Genomic DNA, 25,694 nt, shown 5'->3' on the forward strand with positions numbered 1-25,694 from the left:
TGGAAGCTTTAAGTTTTACAGTTTTTTGTATTTACAACTTCACTCTCCTCTTTCATGTCTGCCAAATCACATTACATTGCAAGGCAGCAGGAGTCACTTGAGCACAAGATCATCTGAGAATGCAGCCCTGATTTGCTGCACACCCTGCCCCAAAAAACTCCCACAGTAGACAAGTTATTGCCAAATCTCTACCACTGGACACATTTCTACCATTGCACAGTATATACCGTCATATAGCCCAACCCTAACTTGTCCTAAGTCTATTCTTTCAGCGCCCCACAGATCAAGATTAGTAGTCTATTGTTGGCCACAGCACAGTCCTTTTGCTCGACCTGTGACTGAAGTGTTTTGACAGCTTGGAGAAAAGGAGTTTCAATTGCTCCCTCTGTTCCACTTCCTCTCTCCTCAGCTTTCTCCATTTCATTCTCCTCACTCTGTAAACTTTTTCCCTTTCCATCTATCTACTGTATATAGCTGCCTTATCACTTATATGTACCTTGTTTTAGTGGCCTGTGACATTTTAACAGCCAATAAATACTCTAACGTAACAAAATTTCACCATGTGATAAAATCCTATAATAGCACTTTATAATGACCGCATTTACCAGTATCATAATAAATTTAGACATGACTGGACAAAAATTACATTGAGAATTGTAACTTTACGACACCAACCCAGATTAACTGGACGTTTTGCTGACAGCAAGCGAAAGCTTTCCTTAGCAGAGAGAAAAGGGCTGCAGCACTATCTGCTCCACTTTCAGAGTGGTCGGGTTATTATCACAAACATTAAGGTTTACTGTTACTGAATTTGCTGGCAGTGTTATTTTGCTTGAGGACAAAATAATTTTGATTAATTACATGATTGGATGACACATTATACTAGACAAAAAAGTTGATAAATAATGCTACATCCAGTCAGTAGGTTAAACAGTTATATCTGACTTAAACATTTATAAGGGATCTACTTAAGGAATTCATGTTCTTCCTTTATTGTAAGAGACTTAATTACACTTCTTACATTACTGCCAATGATGTGGGTAAACAGACTTATGTTACAAACCCTGTCCACCAGCTGCAAAACAGTAAAAAGGAATAACTTTGTAAGTAACCACACTAGCTTGGCCAGTGATTGAGCTACAGCTTCCACATATATGCAGAAAACGTGTGTATCTGTGTTGCCTCTAAACTGTGCAAATATTAAACACTTGTGCCTTACTGAAGAGCAGCTCACTGGAGTAATGAGCTCATTTATTTGATGGAAACATTTCTCTCTTCATTAGCCTGGATTCTATAAATGATTGTATGAATCGCTTCGGGCGAGTCTGACAAATAAAGAGAGAAACAACATGTTTTTTTTTAAGCTAACAAAAGCTTTGTGAGTCAAACTGAGTGCGTGCAAATAAAGTATGTGAATTCATTCGGCAGTGTCTTTGTGTGAATAAGGAAGAGAGAAAGTGTAAAGTGAATTTTTAGTATTGCTATGTAAGAAAACATGCTACATATGTTTAAGTTAATGTCTCTGGTTGTTGGTGGCTCTACTAAGCAAGACGATTGCAGTCTCAATGATCAAAAGCAGACAGTGAAAGGTCATTGTTTCACACTTTAATTTGTCCGCAGCACTGCTTGAATTTATTCCAGTATATCCATCATACTCTATTCTTAACCTCGTTATCATGATGTTGGTTACCTCAGCAGGAGCTAACATCCAACACCAAGCTTTTAAACAGTGCCAACAATCACACTGACCAAAACTGCTTGACTCTGTTGTTAAACCTGTTAATGAGTGTTGGGTAATGTTAGCCATGTGATGCTAACAGTTAGCCCTGTCACTGTGTATGTGTGACTCTGATGCAGGCAGAGCGCTCACTCCTGCAGTAGTCTCATGATAAACAGAGAGAGAGAGACCATCCTGAGGGGGGTGACTATAGTGGAGTAATAGGGCCTGTCCCAGTACCCACACTTCCCCTAGAAATACCCACTTGCACTTGGTTGTGCACATTCATGTTTAGGCGAGTGGTGTCCCAAAACAGAACTGAGGTAGTGGAAGTGGTTTCCAACACTTAAAATCCGCCCTAGATTCAAAGAGAGCCCGGAACCCCACTTACAACGAAGTGGAAGATGAAGTCAGCAACTTCGGCAAGTTTTGGAAAACAATTTGTTACTGTACGATTGGAACGTAGGCTATACAAACAACAGATGGCTGGACTAGCGTAAACTCATCAGCGACTCGGTTGAACACAGCGTCAAAATATTTAAACAAATCGACTTACCCGAACAAAATCGATAAGCACTAGAAGACGTCGTAGGCGCCTCCTGTTTTCAGCATTTCATAAACATAGCACAGGCCACAAAACAAGTGCTGGAGCCGGCATTTTCATTGCGTTGCTACTATTGCGTGACATATGCTTGCACGTCGGCCATGCCAACTTGCATGAAGTTGTGTCCCATTTCTTAGGGAAAGATCTCTACCCTAATATTTCTCACTTCCCTCATCAAGGGTTATCTCGCAAACGAGGGCACTCAATACCAAGTGAAAGATTTAAGGGGTAGAATCAAGTCACGCTCCTTCTGTGTGTGTTACAATTTGAACTTCTCTGTGGTAGCTGGTCTGGCTGTGTGTGCATGTTAGTGCATGTGAGCCCTCGTGTGTGTATCCCACTGGCTAGTAAGTTGCTCATATGGTAGTTACAGCTGATAATGCTATCCTAACACATAGCATTGCCAAAGTAGCATAGTGCCCACCCTCCCGTTACCCTCCAGGTTAACACTGTTAGCTCTGTCAGTCCTGTTGCAGTTGTTAGCAATGCTCATGCTATTAGCACCGTTAGCTGCTAGCCACCAGCTCAGCCACCCCGAGATTAAGAGCCAGGTGCGGACAGTCTGAATCAGACACTCAATGATAGGTATGATATGCACGTCATATACAGCTCCTTTAACCAAGTGGCTATTACTGTAACCATGACGATGAGGGTCCCCTCACCTTAACACAGTGATAATCTTACCCACACAAAGATGTGTGCCAAACTTATTCGAGGTGATTTATGTCTATTCCTAAAAAAAAATCTTAACTATAGTGTTCTCAGATCATAAAACTGATTTACTGTTGCAACAGTGATTTGGTTTGTAATCATTTTAGAAACCCAGACAAATGATGTCACCCTGTTATTGGTGGCGTCAGATAAGAAGACACTTATAATATATGTGCCGTTCCAGAAGGCACGGACAAACAACAAATTCTGTTGCTCTTGCTCTGTCCTTCTCTATCCTTGCTCAGGCAGATATTATAGAAAGCGAGAAACCTTACAAATAATGGAGGAGTTGTTGTGAGTTGTAATGGGTCATTTCAAACGATTACTAGAATACCACCCACCAACTTAAATACATGTGGGTAAGGATCAAGTACAGATCACTGATTTTACAGTGCTCAGACACACAAATGGAAATACGACGTTAGGTATCACAAACACAGTGTAGATTTCCAAGAGAGAAAAAGGCACAACAGTGACAAGAAAAGTGAAAGAAGGAAAAAAATGACTCGTCTTTTCAAACTGGACATTCTTGACCTTTCAAGGCAACTGTCCTCTGATGATGTACAAGCTCTAGCACACGCTTCAGCCCAACTCCTCTGTGGCTGCGAGTATGTGTGTCAGAGAATGATAGCTGTGTGTTTTTATCTACGTCTGCATCTGCGCAAGGGCTTGTTTGTGCAAGCCTTGTGCCACTGGTTGTTTACAGGTTGTTTACGCTGAAAGGAATGATTCTAAATCATTAGTGAAGGGAGCTAATTCTCCTCTAAAAGCCGTTATTCCAACACTAATGGAAGTAGTGTTCAACAGAGTGAGTGAGAAGACAGGGGCAGAGAGATGGTGTGTGGGGGGGGAAAAGGAGATTTAAAAAGTAAGGAAGAAAATAATGTGAGGCAAAATTGGAGGTGAAGAATAGGAGAACGGTGTAAATGGAGACTTGAAATGGTAAATGGGAGGAGAGGGAAAACAAAGGGGAGTGAGGGGGAGGTAAGTGTGGAATAAGAGAGGAGAAAGATGGATATAAATTGATAAATGTGGATGCAGAAGATGATGGGGACCAGTGGAGAGAGGAGGAGATGAGATAGAAGGAGAGGAAGGGAAAACATTGCCTCAGTTTGTGTGTCTCTTCGAGTTGTGTCTCATTGTGTGTGTGTGTTGTAGCATGCATCAGCATCATGCTCCCCCATTATTTTACCTACCCATCCTCCGAATGTAGGATGGAGACAAGCTGTGTGTGTGTGTGTGTGTGTGTGTGTGTGTGTGTGTGTGTGTGTGTGTGTTTGCAGGTGCAGGATGTGTTTGAGTGAAAGAGAGGTAATAAAGAACGCTAAAGGGCAAGAATACGTGAAAGAGGTCAGACAATTAGGACAATTATTGCCCAAGTTCCAAATTAGGGGTGTCACTGGTGGCAGAATATAATTCCCATTTAACGGTTCGTTTAGCTGTAAAATGCCAGCCCTAGTGTAATAGATGAGATCTGGATGAGGAAAAAAAAGTGGAAGAGTAGCAAGAGTGCGTCTGCGTAGCCATGCGTATGTGAATGTGCCTGTGGTTCACAGAGAAAACGCTGTTGACAGTGTAATTTGATGAAAGCTGACAGCTAATTTATGAAGCATATTTTGGGGTAAATGATTTTTCCCGGTCCTACTTTCTCAGTCATTCTAGACTGGTAATTGGATTTCCCTAACTTGCAAGGTAGTGAATTAGGAGTAAACTTGAAGGACTGACTGACTGACAGTGTGTGTGTGGTTGAGGAAGGGGTGTTTGCATGTGTGTGTGCTTTCACACAACAGCATTTTAAGCTCGAGTGTAAAAAAGAGCGTATTAATAAGGTGTGTGTATTTGTGTGTGGGGGTATGCACACACTACGTTCGACAGTGTAGGCGCCGTCTCTCAGCGCACTGGAAGTTAATGGCAAAGTTTTGGTCTGCTGCACTAATACCCAGCTATTACTAACCACCTATTGCTTTATTTCTACTCAGTCAATCAAAGACCATGGACACACACACACACAAACACACACATGCACAAGCATACACCTAACAAACCAGAAATCCTCTCTCCTTCCCTTGCACTCTTTCTATCTGCTCTCACTCACTCTAATTGCCAGGAGTGTCTTGTCTTTATGAAGCTATCCCTGAGGTGGGTCGTGGTGTGTGTGCGTGTGCGCGCTGTGCATGTGTCTTTGCATATTATTATTCACAGTGCTGTGTTTTTCACTATGAGAATAACAAGCCTGCCGTCATTGTCAGAACTGTTTTCTGCCTTTTTCCTCTGGCCAACACACACACTCTCTCTCTTTGACACACACACGCACGCATACGCGCGCGCCCACACACACACACACACACACACACACACACACACACACACACACACACAGATGTCTTCCTCAAACAAGATATTAGACTAAATACCAAGCTCTGACACAGACTGAGCAAAACAAGAGTAAAACACAGCTGCAAGCCCTCCTCTCTACTCGTCTCTACTGCATAAAAAACTATTCCAAACTCCACTAAACCCAACGATAGCACAAATCAAACGTATCTAATCCAGGGCAAACCTTACACAACTCAACCGTTCCACAAGCCGGCCCAACTAATCCAAACCAAACTGACAGGACCTTGCTCAAGCACATTACAGCCAAAGCGACTGAGTCCAAACAAATCGAATGCAAATGAATGTAATCCAAGTTGATCTACTCAGAATGAGCTCAGTCAGGCCACAACTCATTCTCACTCGTCTGTTTCGGTCCTGTCAGCTGTAGTGCTAGGTAAAGACAGGACGAAAGCAACACTTCAAACATTCGGATGAGCGACAACAGGAAAAACAAACACAAGGTTGGAACCCTGGAATTCCATTGTGCAGCTTTATGCACAGTTCAGACCAGTGATTCGCAACGAGACAAAACTATTTTAGAACATTGCAGAGAAAAGTTGCAGCGGTGTGAACTGGCTGTCTGAGCTCAACTCAAGCCAGCTGATGGTGTCACCTGAAACTCAGCTGGTCAAATCGCCAGCGGATGGTTTTAGAACATAAAGCATGTCATCTGTCTCAACAGACAGTCAGCTTGTATTGAAGCCCGCTGGTGAAGTCAAAATGACCGCAGACAGTGTGTTTGCTTGCTGCGGCAGGTGCTGCGTCACCACCGAGCCCTCTGTTTCTGTTCTTACAGTGTGCCAGTTGGACAGTGGGTCCTCGCTGCTGCTCGCTGTATGTGCTTATGACCCCTCACACACGCATTCTCATTGACTGATTATTTTGGCACAGTCCATCTGATGCTCATTCTTTTTATGTTTTGTTGCTGTTTCATCACTTTTCAGAAGCTACAAATTACATTCAGCCACAAAATCAGCCTGACAGAGTAGTTGTTGCATAGAGATGATACACCATCTCACCTAGTTGCATTGGTGTGAACCGGCAGGTTTTTAGAACGTTACAGAATGGTGCATTGCAAGTAGTTGCCTGTTTCAACTCGTCTTGTTGCAAATCTTTGGTCTGAACTTGGCTTTAAATAAAATTAAATCCAAGCTCATGTTACTGTGTATATTCTATGTTTTTTATTGTTATTCTTCTTGTTTGTCTGTAGCTTCTTCTCACTCTGCAGTCGTGGCCAGAGATCACTGATGTCAACTGCTTAAAGGGACATTGTGTAACATTTTCAGTTGTTTATTGGCAAAAATTGATGTCTATATTCATAAATATGTCATCACTGGTGTATTATTACCTCCACCAATAATCTGACTTATGCTGCATAATACATGATCCTGCATTATGCTCAAAGAGTGGGACTTTGTTATGCGGCAGTAGTGCCGCTGGCCACTAACAGCTGTTAGCGGCGCAGTAATGCGAGGAGAGGGATGAGGTGTGTGACGGTGAGCCACTTGTCAGTTGTCAAAGGACAAGATGTGATTGGTTTGTTTCAATTTACACCCGCCCCAACAGTCCTACGTTGTAAACACAGCCAGCATGGTGAGGAGGGGGTTTGTCAACTCACGTCGTGAGGAGCGTGTCTGTGTAGGAGCCTGAATGAATACTCCATGTAGTATTGGATGACATGGTTTCATCAGTGTTATCATAGCTTTTTGGTACACAGTGGCTACAGCTGTTGCAATACGTGTTTGAAACAGTGAGGCGCTAGAGTGCGCCATCTGCTTGAATACAATATATGATTTCAGCGTTAGATGGGAGAAATTCCTACACACTGTGGCTTTAAACATAGCTTTAGTAAAATAAAGAAAAACATAAAGACCTATTTGTTTACCACTGCATTTAATTAAGCGTCTTCTAAATCAATTTTATTTGTTTATTTTATTGTTTCTTATTCTGTGTTTTTCATTGCACTAATTGTCTTGCTTTTATTGTTTTTAATCATTTGTTTCTTGTGTCTTTACCTGTGTAATCTGTAAAGCACTCAGGGTTGCCTTTGGGTATGAAATGGGTTATATAAATAAATGCTTGCTTTGTCTAAATGTGCGTGAGGGAAGCAATAATGGTTGGAAAATAAGTCATAGATAAATAAGGAAATATTTTATCCCGTAACACACATATAAGAAGAACTCAAGAAGGCAGCAATGTCAGGTAGGAACTGTCTTTTGGAATACAGACTCGGGGGATTTTAAACCAACTATCCCTCCTGTTGACCATTATCCTAATGGAGCATGAACAGAAGAGAGCCTTCCCCCCTAAAAACAACCCACACACAGTTTTCGTGTTCATTTCTGCAAGCTTCTCATCAAATTGCTTTTCAGTGTCCAACAGAGACGCTCTCTTTCCTTTTGCAGTTTGACAGAAACTTCTGATTTTCCACAGTCAATTGATTGTTAATGGAAAATGCTCTCTCCAAACTGGCCCGTCAATGAGATAGGACAAGTACAACAGAAGTGATAACAAAAAAAACCCGAAGCTTGAAATTTTTTTTCAGGTTGAGGCATGAGGACTGTCCCTGTTATTTACGTGACAACGCCTGAATGCAACACAGGCTCTGCTCCAACTGAGTGTGTGTACTGTGCTGTGCTGTGCTGCTGTGCGAGCGGCATGTATGACTGTGCGTAACAGCAGCCTTTTGATGGTCATTTACACACTGTCCATTACAATAACTATGTCAAGTAACAAACTGCGCCGGGCTCGGGTCGAGTTTGGTCAGGAAAATGCATGTGTGTGCACGTGTCTGTGTGCACATCGGGGCAGAACTCCGCCGTGCGTGATATATAGAGGAAATACTGGATTCATAAGGGGCTGCGAGATCGTGAACGACAAATCATGTTCTGCGATGAAGGTGCACCCACATACTTTCTGGTCGACAACACTATCTGTCATCGACGTTGGAATGTCAGTGGTAAACATGTTATGTGCTTTATTGCACGCACAGCGGCTTCATGACCGGGGTCTAATTCATGCTGTGATAGGACTCTCTTGCCGCTGATTGCATACATCTATTTACGTGAGCACAATGTGCAGAAACATGCACCAGGTTCCTTAATGTTTTTCACCAGCTCCCAAAAAGCTTTCCGTCTATGCCTATCTCTTCTACCCACGCCCAACGCCATTTATTTTTGAGTCCTTTATTGACTATCTGGACGTTTTCGCCGGGTTTCATTAACTTACTTTCCATCTTGATGAGAGTGTCTACGGCATGGGCTCCACTAGAATCTGAAGTTGGCTCTGGCCCCCCCCCCCCCAAGACTCATCCCCCGCTCTACATCTGATTGGCTAGTAGTCTAACTTTGGTCTGGTTGGGAGCGAAAACCATAGGTCGGGAGTGAGAGGTCTCCGTTTAAAGCGCTTCTATCAGAGCCAGTCTACCTAAGAACTATTTTTAGCAGACCTCTACAACTTTCCAATTCATGTTCAGGCTGTCCACTGAGATTTGGACAAGATTCATGATTCTGAGCTCTGAGGGCAGGTGCTTAATTTCCTCAATGATATCCAACTGATGAATGGCCCATAATCTCTGAGCCAATGTCTGTAGTCTTCAACTTGGCATCATCCCATAGCCTGACGTTTATGTCTATCTGTTTAGTAGCCAAAATGTACATCAATTACATACATACTTGTATTCACTCCATGCCTGTCTGGCTGCTCTCTGGCTGTCGCGGAGCATGCCCTAAAAAAGCTCTCTGGTTTCGTAACACCAGTTGTCAGAATGGTGCAAATTAGCTACCTTAAGTGCCCTCAGTGTCTCAGCAGTTCAGGCTTTGTATTTGGATACAGCATCCTAAATGGATGTTTGTTTGGTAGCAGATGAAAGAGAAGCTGGTAGCCTGGGTGAAAAAGTGAGAGTGGGAGTGAGAGCTGATTCATGTGCAGCAGCAGCAGCAGCAGCAGCAGCCTGGTGCTTCCATCATTTAGCATGGCTAGCCGGTGCTGCCTCATCCATGTTTGAAATGTCACGGTGTCAAATGTTTTGCACATCCCAGTTCAAGCCATGCCATACACTTGTCCATGAGAGGCCAAACGTTATTACATTTGCACTTTCCCTAGTGCAAATTTACATTTCCCTGGCACACAAGCTGCAACGTGTGTCAGTGTAGGAGGGACGTTACCTCCTGCAGAGCATAATGACATCACATTAAATTGGTGACTCTGCCTTCGATGTAAAGCAACTTGATTAAAATAGACTGTCTTCAAGTGAACCACAAAGCACTTTCTATGACTTTTTTTTTTTCCTCAAAACTTCTCCGGGCCTAGAAATAGCTCATTTCAAATTAGACTTTTCCCAGGTTTTTCCTTGACCACATGAACCCTGTTTAATTTGTCTCCTCTCTGTAATATCCCCAGACAGACAGAAGGAGATGGCCACAGTGTGTTGTTGTTAACATGAATTTCCCATCAAATCCTGACTGTGTGACAAAAAGAACATCCAGCCTGTCTCAGTGCTGTGTACTTGTGTTTGAGTCAGCGGTGAATTAAGATGCCATCCTCAGCCCTTACCTGGAGTGTTGAGCAGTCTGGACATGCGACAGCTGTAGGCGATTTGCTGCTCACAGTATTCTGCACTGGTGGTGATGGCTGTCACCTGGAAATACAAGCACAGATATGTATTTTCTTTTCTCCCATTCAGCCGGACAGGACATTTTAATGTAAAAATTAATTGTTGAGCTCCAAAATGAAACAAAGTGCACTGTAATGTTGTTTTAATTTAGCTTCCTGTGATTTAGAGAAGCTGAAAATGCAACAAGTGATCCATACAAATTAGGAGGGAAGATAATTACAGGCAGGATATGCTACTCAAACCCTGTCGTCTCATGGAACACAATGGTCTTGTTCGCATTACACAGAAAGACTGCTGTCACTCCTCATTGGAGCGTTGAAACCTGTAAAGTTCACACACAGTTTGCGTTTTGGCTGAGAGAGACAACTGGCTGTCTCAACATAAGTTGAAAAAGATGACTTGTTTCTTCATGTGAATTACAGAACCACCTCACCAGAAGATTATCAAAATCAAAAATTTCCTTTATGTGTGGTGCTGTTTGTTAGTCTAGACTGTTTTGGGTGAGTTGCCAAGTTTTGGAGATATCGGCCGTTGAGATATCTGCCTTCTCCTGTGATGTTCAAAGTGCACTGAAAAAGTCAACAACTACTGTATATGTTTCCTGTCATGAACTGGCAGGTCCGTTCTCTCTCCCTACATGCTTTCCGTTTATTCAGAGTATGTACTCTATCTTGTCCCGACATTTCTACTTACTTGGATATTTCATATAATAGCAACCAGATGCAATTTAAAGCATCTCAACTTGGAAAAAAATGCCTTGGTGGACACAGGGCTTTAGTGTAAGAGAGCAGATTCAGGTAGTCGTATGTAGCAGACAGTAGGGAAATGCGGTGAAACACTGATGTTAGATTATCCTTGTGCATTTGACAGAATTAAGACTGAATCAGTAGAGTGTTACAGATTAAGGTTGCATTATACCGTTGAACATTGCAGTCACTAGCTTTACAGTTTATGACACTGCAAATCATGTAAGCTTGTAGGCTACAAGCAGGCACACCATAAATGTTACCATGGTTACAGACTTGTTTATTCTGTGTATTTATGGCCATCATAAGATAAAGAGAGGAATGACTCACTTCACTCTCTCTGCCAAAGACTGTAGAAGGATGAGTAGTCTTCAGTGTGAACAATATCAAGCACCAATGTCAGAATATATCACAAATCCATCCGATTTCTACACTCGATTATCTCGCTCAGGCTGGGGATATGAAAAAGCTCAAACCAACCTGGTCAGCTTGCCAACTCTTGCTGAGTCTCAGTATTCCTTTATTGATTTATAAATTATGGAAACTGGGCAATTGAGTTTCACTAGATTCTCAAGAGCACTCTGTAGGCACTGGGCTAACTTTAAAAACAACTCAATGCACAGCTCTCCTAATGCTGAAAAAGTAGCAATAAAATTAAAAATGAAGAGACAACAAAAGAGAACTTTTTGGTTCACCTTTTTTATTCACTGAGTCGACAAATATTCACGAGTGCTACTCCTGTTGTTTGTGGATCGGTGTGAGTGACTTTTAGGAGTCCATTACAGGGTGATTCTTTCCCTTGTGTTTTGAGTGAGAAAAACAAAGGAGCTTTTGATCAGCAAACAACTGAGAAGGCAAACCTGACACTGTAGAAAATGCTGGCACAGTGTAGTGTACGAGGAAATGGCTGCAAAATTCAACCACCAACTGTGTTTGGAAACTGGTGTTGTTGAGGACAGTAGAGAACACAGTACCATACTTTGTATTTTAGACCTGCCTTCAAGTGTGGGGTATTATCTTTTATAGCAAAATAGATTCTGACTGTGTTGAGAGTTCACCTGCCAGTATGAAATCATATCTTACAATTCAATGATGCCATTCACAAAGTGTTAGATACAGAGTCTTTTAGCATGAAACTAAGAGTCTGATGGCTACAATTTTAAATTCCTAAGAACTTTATATAAACCTCATAATACGCACATATTTATTAATATAACTTTAAGACTCATGTTTCTGTATTTTCATATAAGCATAACACATCATTTGTGCTTACAGTACAAGTGATGTGCATGATTTGCATGATGGCAGAATTGCATAAAATCTAAAACAAACGTTGCAATATTAGCTTCATTTTTACTTGTTGACATGGATGATGTCACGCTGTTACGCACAGCAACAACAAGCATTTCTGAAAGCAAAAATTTCCTGTGGTTTCACGGTGAAAGAGTTCAGCTGAAAACACGTCATGTGACGTACGTCAAGTACCCATCCATTGTTCGTCACATACTAGACACCAGCAGCTACAGAGGTCTCTTTATACATCAATAGTGAGGAGAAGGGTCGAGCTGCCACAGAAGCAGAGAAGAATAACTGCTGTGGGAGCTGGTATGTACAAGCAGAGAGTGAGTGGGAAAAAATGCATTTGAATCCAGGGATGGCAAGGCCGTAAATACGACACGAGCATCTAGCCGCTGCTGTAGTGGGGTTGTACATTGAAAATAATAGGTGCATATTTTTTGATGTGTGGTATGCTTCAGTCTTTCTGTTCCAAAAAGGGGAGCGACTTCAGTAGTGTGGAAACAGTGGCGTTGTTAGGCTTGGGTGTCACAAATATTTTGTGAGCACGTCCGGAATTTTCAGACTATTTTCTACTGCTCAGAGTAAACTCTGCTGCTGCACAGCGTCTACCTCTCCTCTCTCGCTGTATGCACGCAGGGATCAGTGTCGTCAGGTTATTCTGCCATAATCCTGTTGTATTGTAAACCTATGTAACACTCACGGCCCGACAAAAACCTATATGTGAATGTGCAATTGTCATCATAAGACAACAGCCTGTCAAAATAAATGCAGGTCTGTGTGTGTGGGTGGGTCTGCTGGTCAGCACTGAGTGACAGTTTACAGCTGGATGAGTACAGGAGACATGGCAGAGCGTAAAGGTCCAGGTGGAAGAAAACAACTCAGGTCTTTAGGATTTTTCCAAAACAGAACGGTATTGCCAGTTGATTTATTTTATATATGTATACTTTTTATAGTTTCAAGGGTATATTTATGGATTTTGTAAATCCATGTACATTTTTTTGTACTACTTTTATTTTATACAGAATCTTACCTGGTCCATTGAGGCACTGTAGTTAACCTGTAGGACGGTGCGTCTCTCTCTACTGGAGCCAGTCACTGCAGTTTTGGGTGGCAGGTTGTTCATAACTGTTGTCCACACTTTGTCTTCTACACACACAAACATATCAGCATGTAAATATTTATTCTTTAACTGCAAGAATAAACCAGTCAGACGTAGTAAATCATGTGTTTGAATAAGTATACACAGATTACACACATTTACCCAAACAGTAGATTCACCCATGTGATAATATATTGTATACTGTACACACACACACACACACACACACACACACACACACACACACACACAGATGCAGTGTGGCTGTCATGGCAGTGAGGTTCCTTCTGTGTAATCTAAGTTACAGCTATGAGACTCCAGGGTTTAATAGACACTTCTGTGCTGTTATAGCATGAGCCAGTCACTCAGACATCTCCCTGTTCATTCACACTGTCAGTCAGGGAATGTGTGTGTATTTCAGGTCTCTGAGGTGTGTGTGTACGTGTGCGAGAAAGAGAAACTCTTAACATTTCTGAGGGATGTGTGAGTGTGCTATTCAGCGTGACTAAGGGGCTAGCCAGCGGAGTGCAGTGACATTTCATTAAAAGTCTCGCCTTTGCTCTGCCGGCGTGCTCTGCTGTTCCACACTATCTACTTATTCCACTCTGTGTGTGTGTGTGTTTGTGTGTGTTGAGTTTGTAAGGTGCGTGTGTCAGTATGTGTGTCTGTGAGTGACAGAAGTGTCACTCAGACCGCTGGAGCACCCTCAGGTTTGCATAACAGGTTCGTTTCATATGTGTTTGTGGTGGGTGTGCATGTGTGTGTTTGTGTGTGCCTGCGGTGGCTGCTCCTTCAGAGTTAAATGTCAGTAGCTGTGACCGTGTTGCCATGGAAACCCCAGGTATAGCAGGTTAAGAGTGGTGCTGTCTGAGGTTAAGGATGAGGAAGGCTGCAGAGTTTTCTTCCCTTACAGGTCACAGGGGTTAGACAGAGTAGGAAAGTGTGCCGACTCATGCACACACCTGCACGCATATACACATGGTATAGATGCACCATAGATGAAACCACACACACGGAACAATGATTTCAGACCCTCCCACACACACCTGTCATGTTGCAATTGACTTTGAAGGGGCCGAGGGGTCCGCTGCCGTCAGGGTCGATCCAGTAGGTGTCGGAGGACCTGCCCAGATGCTTATAGGCCTCACATGAGGGCTCATAGATAGCTGGAGGTGTGGCAGGGGCAAAGAGAGAGAAGGGGGGAAATGAGAAGATGGAGAAGGAGGAAACAATACAAAAAATCCATAGCCATTGAGACTGTGATGCTGAGACAAATACGGATTGTGTATTATGTTGTTTTAAAGGGTTAAAGGCTCTGAAGAAACACTTTATAGTGTCTTGTTGAGATATATGTTGATGACAATGATTTTTAACAGTGCTGTTGTTCGATGAATGAAAAGTGGAGAGACAGCTTTGCTACTCTAAGATCTTTTCAGTTCGTAGGGTAAAAAATGTGAAGGTTGGCCTGAGGGTGGCAGTATTAAAGGAATATTTCACCCCCCAAATTATTATTTGTACATTGATCACTCAGCTCGTGTTATGCTGAATTCTTGAAGAAGGCTTTGATGAGGCTTGATGAGTTGAAGTGGCACAGGCCGCGTTTAACATCAGCAAATGTCTGTTTACAAACTCACATCATCGCATCACTCGTACAGTATAATCCAGGTCTCTCTTATCCAGTGCTTCATGCATTTTCACTAGAACTGCATTATTCAATACACTTAAACATAAACAGTTTCACACACTGCTATCCTGTGCATGAGACTATTTATGCAGATGTGTTTTAAATAGTAAGGCTTTAGCTAAAATGTATGTGTGTGGGAAGTACTGTGTGCATGACTGGATAATCGAGGCTCAGATTATATGGTGAGATTTTGTGAATGGATGTTTTGATTTAGTTTTGCTGTTGTTAAACGTGAAACCCTTTAACTCCAAATGATCAAGAACTTTCTCTACTTTTGGATTCTTCGTTCACTGCGGAGGCATGCGAGAAAGCAACGTTTTCGTCACGAATTAAATGTAACATGGGGAGTAATTGTTATACAAATAATGAAGTGAAGTATTTCTTTAGAGGGTTTTATCCTCTCATGAATATAAAAGTGTTCAGATACTGGCATGGCAGCCATTCTCATTTTCTATGCTATGGTTGATGCTGGAGAAGAGGTCATTACAGTGAGCCACTCTTAGCTATTTTCAGATATGTCAAGTAGGGTTAGGAATCAGTGCAAGTCATGATATTATACGACTATCATATGCTGAGCACAACAACAACAAAGCTGATACATCTCCCCAGTAACAGCCTGCATATCCACACATTTATTTCTGTCACGTAATGTACCAAATATTAATTAAACTGTAGAATTTCGGGATGGATCTAAAATAGCACATCAATGTCCGAAGTTGTTTTCTTTTTTCCCTCCTTCCAGAAGGCAATTTCGTGTGGTTGCCAGTCTCTATTCAGAGCCTGTCAAGAAGTGGTGTCTTGTCCCACACACTCTAGCAATCTATCTGACAACATATTGATGTTATGTTTGTGTTGATCTACACACAGACAGACAGAGAGAGGAGGGGAGGAAGAATTACATTTCAAAGAGAAATGTGACAGTGTGACTTGGGAGTGAAACTTCCTTGATTGCAGCGAGACTGTTCTCAGGCTTAATACTGAGTTAACAAAAAAAAAGGTTTCTGTTTTTGCATGTCTCTTCCTTCTGTCCTTTCTTAGGGGATACAGTTGCGTGATGAGAGCACGTACTCTTCAAGGAGACAGATGTTTGGAGGAACTGACCTGAACCATCTAAAAGGGGACTGCACAGAACTCAAGAGAAATGTTGAGGCACTTATTCTGCTTAAAAGCCATTGGTTTGAGGCTGTATCACAACTGAACCTGATTAACCAACATGTCTCCCAGGAGCGCTTCACAGTGGTGGGACACAACAAACAGATTCAGCCCAACAGATAAAATTAGAGACTTTGCTCTAGAGGGAATAAATAAATAAATAAATAAATAAATAAATCATGTTTGGCAAATTTATCTTCCAAAAAAGGGCATAAAATATCCAGATAAAATCACTAAACACCTTGTAACATCTACACTTCACTGTAACCTTCACAAGAACTGAATTACAGACAATAAAGTAATGGACGTGAACCTTAATCCAAACTTAACCCTTTCGTACATGAATTATTATGACCACAGTCAATATTTTTTTCTTGAGTGTTTTATTCCTCTTTAGGCATGAAAGAAAAAATCGGAAGTTAGTTTTCTTAGACATGCAAGTTATTTAAAAATGATATGTATCATGTGAAACTATAAAAATATATTTTAATGCTAGTGTGTTCACATATTTTAACATGTTCATATACTGTTCAGTGCCATACAAAGGTGTTGAACTTTGCTTCGGACTCCTCAACCTCTCCCCCCTCTCTTTCTGCTTCTCCCTCCTGTACCTTCCTGATGTCCAGTTTAGTGTACAGATGATTAACTGTAATTTCCTCACAACATAAAATTAATACTTGGAAAATTTAGCAACAGTATTGCTCCTTAGATCTTACCTACCAGGGGCTCCTATTACAGAAGGATTGGCAAGATATTCCTGAACTGCACAACACGGCTCGCATTCCGTCGGCCATCTTGGTTTTGAGAGATTTGGGTTGCACTGACAACACCTGGCCAGTGGGTGGCAGTGTATGGCATGATGCACTAAGGTCCACTATAGTGACTTCAATGCAACTATAGCATTAAAACCCATGCATATACAAAAATTGGCATTTAAATAGCTGTTTACTGCAGTGACCACTATGTATGGAGGGGTTAAAAACTACAATTGAAGATATCAGTAGCTTACAGTCTATAACCAACAATTCTTTTCATTACTGATTAATCTGTTGATTATTTTTTGATTAATTAATTAAGTATAAAGTCTATGACATGTCAGAAAATAGAGAAAATACCCATAATGATCTCCCAGAGCCCAAGAGGATGTTTACTAATTGGTTGTTTTGTACAAACAACAGTCCAAAACCCAAAGATATAACATTTACAGTGATATAAAATATTTCTGAGTTTGGGACTGGCAAATATTTTTTGATATTTTTGCCAAATAAGTGATACAGAAATATAACTATTCATCACAAATCTTTAAAATGTATCGTCTGTCGATCCACTGATTGATTCATAAACCTGTGTTTTACCATTAGAACTAAAAGGGATACTTTGCCGATTTTCAACCAGGTCAGTGTCGCCACAATGTGGTGAGTGTCTGGAGCCAAAATGTGTTGCATGACACGAAACGCACCAGTGGATTTTGCTCACAGCACGAGTAGGGGGCTCCAGGAGCTGGCAGCACACTGTTTATTTGCATGCCCTCCCCACACTGCGGCGACGCAGACCTGGTTGAAAATTGGCAACCAGTTTGGCAACTCACAAAACACAAGATTTTTAAACAGAATGTCTTTTTCATCCAGTCTCCTCACTTGCTTTTTCCTGGCTGGTCCCCTGATTCAACCAACCATCTCTGCTAGGCCTTCAGCTATCTCGTATTAAAGAATGAATCCTCTATAAATATTGAAACAAAAACACACACAGACTACACTGCTTGTGTCTTCGTTTTTTCTATGATTTATTTCTGTTCTGATGTTATTCAAAGTCCTCTGTCCCTCTGTGATGCTATATCCTTAGCAATGTCTTTTTCACTAACTTTATTCCTCTATCTAATTTTCCCACACTACATTTATATTAAATCTGTTGTTTTATGTCGAACACACACAGTAGTTCCAAAACTTTCCCCTCTCATCCTCTCTTAAAAGAGAACAATATTTGTGGCACATGGGAGGTGGGATGGCATTCTCAAATTTTTAAGCCTTTAAAAGAACCTCTTTGGCTTTTTCTCTTTCCGACTCTGTTCTCTTTGTGTGCTGGTGCTTTTGGTCGGGTTGCCTTTTCTCAGACCAGAACAAAACGCACAACGCAGTCAGTAAAGCCTGTCCTCTGAACACTTCAAAAGTTCATCTGTCCCTCTGCTGAGGATTGTGGCTTTGGAAGGAGAAACAGCTTAATCACTCAAAGGCGAACAGAGGCGAAATCAAACAAAGGCAAAAAGGAACAGAACACAGTCGTGTTTAAGAGAGGGGGAAAAAACAGATGGGCGAAAACGCACAATATACACACACATTCAAAGACTTACATGTGTGGCAGGTGGCTCCTGTGTATCCTGTTCCATCACAGGTACAGCTGAAACTGTCCCACGTCTGTTTACACCGGCCGCCGTGTTCACAGTGATTAGGCATACACCTGGAGTAAGAATGACAGACTAGTTTTAAAACATATACATGACATGTATGTATGTATGTATAGGTCAGAAGCACACACACACACACACACACACACACGCATGCACACACTGCCCACTTCCACAATACTTCCCTCTACACTACCAGCCTGCTTGAATCAGATAAACTCTGAATTTAACTCTGGTTATGCTGATATGAATACAGTATTCTAGTATTAACAGCTAGCAAACGGCCTGCTAAACAGTTGTCACATGTGGGAGACATTTAGATATGACCATCAGTGTGTTTAATGCATCAATTACTGTATGTTAAATATGTTGACTGGCATGTTGAACAAAAAACATTCATCTGGTAGTTATAATCATGGCTGAAACCTACATAATACTCCTGAGGGACAGATTGGATCAGAATATCGTGACATCTCTGAACTTTTTGTGAAACAATGGTACAGTAGGATACAGTATGAATGGTGATGTGTTAAGCTAGCTGGGGCATCTTTCTAAAGCTGGAAAATACACTGTATATAAAGATGGATGACATGATAGCTCCCCAAAAATGAAGCCAAAAATATCGCCCCCTGGTGGCTGGCTGCAGTACAAGTCATAAACCCCGTCCCCTCAATGTTAGAAGATTGGACATGGGACAAACTACAAGTTCAAAGTACATTTCAAATAATTTTCCCCAAGAATAATTTCTGTCATTTTAGGTATGTCTTACCCTGCCAATGTTTTCTCGGGTGTTTGTTTTTCTGATAAGTTTGATTTTAATTAGTTTTTTGATGCTATAAAAAGAGTGTATAACATTATGATTGACATTTGTGCCTGTCTGTTGGTGTGCTTGTGATCAATGGTGCCGCTCATGATTATTCGGGTATGTGTGTGTGTGTATAGGCAGGACCTCGATACAGCGGCTCCAAGTGCCGTCACCACTGCGAGATGGTGGCACTCATATCTGGGATAATTTGGCTTCATTTTTGTACAGTGGGAGGGCGTGAAGACTCATTGTCAGTCTACTGCAGACATGTCCACAGACCAGCCAGCAGCATGTGTTGCCACACAATATTGGTTATTTGAAAAAGATCACCTTGCATTATTTCTGGTGGAAAACAACCCAAAACACATTTAAAAGTGTAAGACCAGCACTTGGATCTGATTCTTGTAATAAGTGTAACACTCGACAGTGAGTGTAAATATTTCAATTGATTAAACAGCAGTCAGAAAGCATCTGCACCACCTTCAGCTATTGTGACATGAATATGTAACCAGCTGCTTATTTACTTACTTTGAATACACATTTCGCTCTCTCTGTTATAGCCCTTTGTTCACGCTAAGAAAGACTTATTTTTCATATCAAGAAATGATACTGATAGACAATGTTTTCAAAGCGGATATATCTGGAGTATCTCTGTTGGGTTAAAAGTGTGAACAAGAACAAAAAGATACTTCCAAAATTGTGACATGCCAGCACGGAGATGAGATGTGATTGCTCATTTTAAATGCCAATAACTTTCCACACAATATGGGTGTTTTCATTAGTCATTAGAGCATTTCATTGACTGTGTCAGTGCAAAGAGTTGAAATTACAGAAATTACTACGAGATGCAATAAATCACTGTTTTATATTTAATACATTGTGTGACAACAGACACAAAAATATGTCAATGAAAATAACTTGCACAACAATTGGATGTCTGCTTACATTAATTTGACACACAATTTAAGTGATCATGGAAACCAGGAGGTGACAGAATTATTTATTGTGTTGACTGTCCATGCAGATGATGCCAGAAATGCATGAGTTTGTGTTTCTTAACCAAAAAAGGAGGGGAGAATTTTTAGCCACAATTCAGTATCCACATTTCAAAAGAGGACCTGGAGTGTAGTGCGAGTAAACAGTGTTATCCGCCTCAGTGTGAATACAGCACTGAGCACGGAGCAGTTAAGACATCACTGGGCTTCTTGTTAAAATTTGAATACCAACTCAAATCCTGAATACATCAAAGTTTCGTGGTTTGATCTGCCTGCAGGCCTGGTGGGGATAGATCCCCAGGCACTGTAGTCTTGGAGCTGGGTTTTCCGTACGCAAACTTGCAAACATGTAGTCATGCACAAGTTATGTGATTAAAATATCTGAGTCTGATTATGTGAATGAATCAAAGTGATGTTAAGACGAAAGCCAGCTGGAGGAAAAACAAACACTGACTCATATGTGCTGCAGGGATCCTTTAATAGTTCTTTAGCCATGGTGGGAGTCAGGCAGTTCAGGGCACAGAGACAGTCCATCTCCAGAGGGAGACAAAACGATCACTGATGTCATACCTCCCGTGACCATGAAGCTGATATACAGCTGCAGACGTGTTCATATGATATATAAAGAGTTCACTGACATTGGAGCATCTCTAACTGTGTATACTTTTATGTCTCTGTATATGAGCGCTCATAATATGGACTCACATTTGTTTTCATATTTGTGGATGCTTTGCAAGCTGTCAACCCTGGAGTGACATAAACTCACAAATATACTTTCTTACTCTCTGAAAAAGCGCTGAAGCAACAAGGTTACAAGGGCTAGAAAGAGTGTAAAGTGCTGGAGTGTTTTATGAATAGACTGTATTGTAAGTATGTGTGGAAAGACGGAGAGATGTAGTGGCTGTAGAAAAATATGGGTGAAAAAATGACATTTGCAAAATGATCATCCACCTCTCTAAGGATATCTTGGCTCTGTGTTGACTGATGCAGAAAAAGACACGTTGGGTGACACTACTACTCATGTATCGCCTCCTGTTTTCACTGTGACACTGGTTTACATGAAAAAAGTAGAAAAGTGCACTCAGGAGAATACAAATCTCTACTACACGCCGATGCAGCTGCCGATGCCAATTGTGGCCACTCTAAACAATGCATGTGGCGCAGCTGCACCTGGTGGACTTGTTCCTTCCAGTTCCCTTACAGTCAAGATGGTGGCAAAGATGACAATAGCAGGGACTTCTTCATCTCGTGTGATGCCTTGCTGTAGTGGATAATAACATATCAGGTACTGAATTCATCTGCAGATGTCCCAGTTCCAAATGAGACCAAACTTGTCTGTAGATGTCAGTTTTTGAGCCACGACAAAGGCCAAAATATGGCCTGGTTGTTGGTGAAGATTGTCAGTCATCCAGGTCATGGTAATCTTAAATGCTATATCGTAGGCAACTGGACGCAAGCAAGTCCAGTTGCCTACGATATAGCACTTATGAAAATATGGCCTGCTACAAATAGTAAGACTTCTTGTTTTTAGCTGAAATATCTTGCTACATGGTTTTGTTGAGCAATGTGCCCCTATGGGTTAAGAGGATATGGAGGAAGAGGAGGAGAACTCAAAAATCAATGGAACAGTCAATAAAACAGGTTTTCAAACAATTGTGAACCACAATCACCACAAGAGGGCCCCGACAATACAGTCATAAATGTGCCTACAAAATACTAGGGCGATTGGATTGGTTGGAACAGTGGTTTTAAAACTCTTGTGGTCAGGCCTCCCTATCAAACTAAAAAATCTTTGACTCCATCCTCCCATCATATTTTGTGGAGATGCCATTGAGTTAAAAAGAAGTTTCTTCTCTCAAATGTATTTAAGTATTACAGTCAACTTTTCTCTTAATTTAAAATTCGACTTGAAAACCGTTTTGAACGCAGAAATTTCAGGCGATCAGTCGAGGCTCAGATGAAAAAAAAAACATTTCATAGAGATGGAATCAACTGTGTTGTCTTCATCATTCGCTTGTGTAACATCAGCTATCTCCTGCAGCTTTTGTCGTCCTCTGATGGTGTCTAATCTAGATCCAACCTGGACTAATGGACGATGCTTTCACAACTACCAGTCAGCATGAGTATGGGCAGATTTATTTCCTACTGAAAGGGATTTTAGTTTAATGCATCTTTAACTGACAACCCCTGTCATTTGTTGTAAAATCCAAATTCTAGATAAATCCAAGAGTTTATATTTCCAACCATGAAATCAATGTCCAATGTGAGTGTTTTCAGCAGGCTAATGTGGCACTAACTACCACTAAATGTTGTATACTTCCGCAGCGTACATTTCCGAGGAAAAAAAAAAGCATACTTTTCTTACATTATTATCTCTTCAAATTATTTCAACTTGATTCAACTTGAAAGTATTATATTATCTGTAAAGATCCATTCATCCATTAATTTTCATCTGCTTATCCGGGGCCAGGTCACGGGGGCAGCAGGCCAAGCAAAGCACCCCAGACATCCCTCTCCCAGCAACGCTTTCCAGCTCCTCCTGGGGGACCCCAAGGCGTTCCCAGGCCAGATGAGATATGTAATGCCTCCAGCGTGCTGTGGGTCTGCCCCGGGGGCCTCCTACTAGTAGGACGTGCCCGGAACAAATCCAACAGGAGGCACCCAGGCGTTCCTCCTGATCAGATGCCCGAACCACCTCATCCTTCCAGATGTTCATGCTCCTCACCCTATCCCTATCTGTAAAGATGTTATTACAATATCAATCAGGACATTTATTTATATTATTGGCAAATAGTGGTTTATATTACATTTTCAATCAGCTTCAGCTTTTATGAAATTCTTATTAAATTATATTCCTACATACTTGATATAAAAGTGAACTCTGAGCACACACAATGGATTTCAAATCATATTAAACCTTGACTTTCTATAAATGCCATTACATGTACTGTAAATGAAAAAGAAAATTTGAATATGCCGGTGATCCAAGTATGCCACGATGCTTCGTAGCTTTACCCGGCTAACAAGTGCAGTTAAAATGACTTTGTGCTTTCACAATGGGTTGTGATTGACAGGCACTGACAATCACAAAAGATATTACGCTCAGCAAGCTGTGAGCACTGAAGTACACTAACTACATATGCTCTGGGCTTTGTGTGAGGGAAAAAGCAAGACATATGAAGAGAATGGTGCACCTCTAGAGTGTGTTAATGCTTTCATGTGTGTATTGTTGCAGTGCTCTTACAGAATGACAGTAACATTGTGGAATATGTGAATTTGCATGCCTTGCCCCCGGGTGTGTCAGCACGAGTGTGTGTCTGTGGAGATGTGTGTGCATGCTTTGCCTCTTCTACCATTTCAGCCTAAACAGAATCCCACAGTGGAACGGCATTGATCAAAAGGAGGTCAGACAGGTCTATTGAACCGCCTTCAAAGACATTCTGATTAGTTAGATGGTAACAGTGCACCCATTCATCTTCCATGGAAGGACAGGGCCCACCTCAAGTACTGCAGGGCAGATCCACAACAGTTGAAGTAATAGATATGGGCAAAAGCAGGGGTAGGAAACTGGTGTAGACATCTTAGGACCTTGACAAGAGTTTGCTCTAAAAATCTGACAATAGTCTGCCTGCTGCTAAGAACTATCAGCAGTGCTAATGCACCACAATCTGCAATAATAATAATAATTTCATACTACATTACCTCACATTGCAATGGCAAAACAAATGATAGCAGAGGGCTGCCAGCAAATCCATCAATTAAACACAGGCATGAGAACTTTAAAAAGTGAGGGCTTCATCAAATTTTAAGAGGCATCTGTGTCCAAAATTATACTTTCACACATGTCTGCTTCACTATAAAACAGACATGTGTGAAGTTTAACACCATAGTATGGACTGGAATAATAGTTTTTTTTCCCTTTGTTTTAATTAATTAAAAGTGCTAACATATGATTGTTAATGCAGCTTTAATCAATACTTTTATACCAACAATGAGTCAAATTACTATAGAACATGTGAAAGGGGTCACGCGTAGTGGTGAATCAAACAATTATCACTCGACTGCAGTTTCCATATATATATATATATATATATATATACCATATTTAAACTCAGTTTTTCCAGTGTTCTGTTTTGGTTCACTCTCACTGCTTTTCATAGCGTTGTTTTTGGCCACAGCAGGCAGCTGTTTACAGTGAAAAAGCTCTAAAAACACACTGTATGCTACCTGCCCAAACTAAGTGACAAGTTGGAAAACATCGTGAAAAATTTAGTAGCTAAAGAGCCAAACATTTCTCCCAGGAGTTAGTGGAAACCAGATACAGAGCTTAAAGTAGAGAGTCAGTTGGCCAGAAACATGACATCTGCTGGATGTGTAAAGAAGGTAACTGTATGCTAACAAGTCCAGCATATCATTTTATAATGTGGTAATATGTCAGCGTTGTGTTCACAGCTTGTTTTCGCTGCCCCTAAGTGGACAAAACCCCCAACTTATGACAAATTCAGTCTTCACATGTATGGTAAAGTACTTCCCAATTAAAAGGCCATGTTCTAATAGTACCCAAAACTGCGGTCACTCATTTTCTACATACTACCATAATCATTCATTCATTTTCCGTAAACGCTTATCCTGTTGGGGGTCTTGGAGGGCTGGAGCCTATGCCAGCTGACATTGTGCGAGAGGTCTGGACAGTCTGGACACGTCGGCAGACTATCACAGGGCTGACACATACGCCCCTTTTACACTGTCAGATTTTCAGCAAATGTTGGGCCATTTTGCCGGCAAGCTGCGAGCGTTTAGACACACAGAGCCAGATTGGCCAGTTGATCCGAGGTGCCCAATTTTCCGCCTCGTAGGGTAGATATATTGGCGGAAACCTTTTTGGTTTAAAAAGACCAAGGTGGCCTTCCGCCATCGGAGGGGCTGTTGAAGACTTGTGGGAGGAGCTGTTGATGACGCCACATATGCGAGCCACTGGCGGTGGATAAACAAGAAACAGCTGATAGCAGGAATTAGCAAGCAGCTAGTAGCAAGAGGGAAACGCAAACCTGACAGACACTGTAAAGATGAGCAACTGGGGAGACAAGGAATTGTGCGCCCTCCTTGTCCTCGCAAACGAAGAGACCATTAACCGTCAGATGACGGGGACGGTGAAGGATGGGCCAAGTTAAGAGAGAATCACCGAAGGACTGACCAGCCGCGGCTTCCCTCCCACGTCACTGTTTACGTCACACACTGAGCTACATGTTTTGTTACTTGCTCACGCCCCCCAGTGCCCTGAAAAAGGCACATTCTGTATAAACAAAAGTAGGTAGGCGGCATTTTGCCGCACTCCCCGATTTTGTTTTTATACTGCCAATGCTGAACGAAGACTGATTGGGCTTTCCTGCAAATTCGCACAATTCCTGTTTCAAAAGGGCGATAGAGACAGACAACCATTCACCCTCACATTCACACCTACGGACAATTCAGAGTCACCAATTAACCTGC

At 41.5% G+C, this 25,694-nt stretch overlaps 1 protein-coding gene across 1 annotated transcript in view; it reads right to left on the minus strand.

Moving 5' to 3' along the window:
• Positions 1-25,694, minus strand: part of cntnap2a (contactin associated protein 2a) — a 462,042-nt gene that overhangs the window by 149,173 nt on the left and 287,175 nt on the right. Inside the window, exons 12-15 of the mRNA XM_049564641.1 lie at positions 18,351-18,457; positions 14,214-14,333; positions 13,099-13,214; positions 9,963-10,047 (exon numbers count right to left, since the gene is read on the minus strand). Coding sequence (XP_049420598.1) covers positions 9,963-10,047; positions 13,099-13,214; positions 14,214-14,333; positions 18,351-18,457 — 428 coding nt within the window. The remainder of the gene's footprint in view (positions 1-9,962; positions 10,048-13,098; positions 13,215-14,213; positions 14,334-18,350; positions 18,458-25,694) is intronic.

Source organism: Epinephelus fuscoguttatus, linkage group LG21, assembly GCF_011397635.1.
Source record: "Epinephelus fuscoguttatus linkage group LG21, E.fuscoguttatus.final_Chr_v1".
NCBI lineage: Eukaryota > Metazoa > Chordata > Actinopteri > Perciformes > Serranidae > Epinephelus > Epinephelus fuscoguttatus.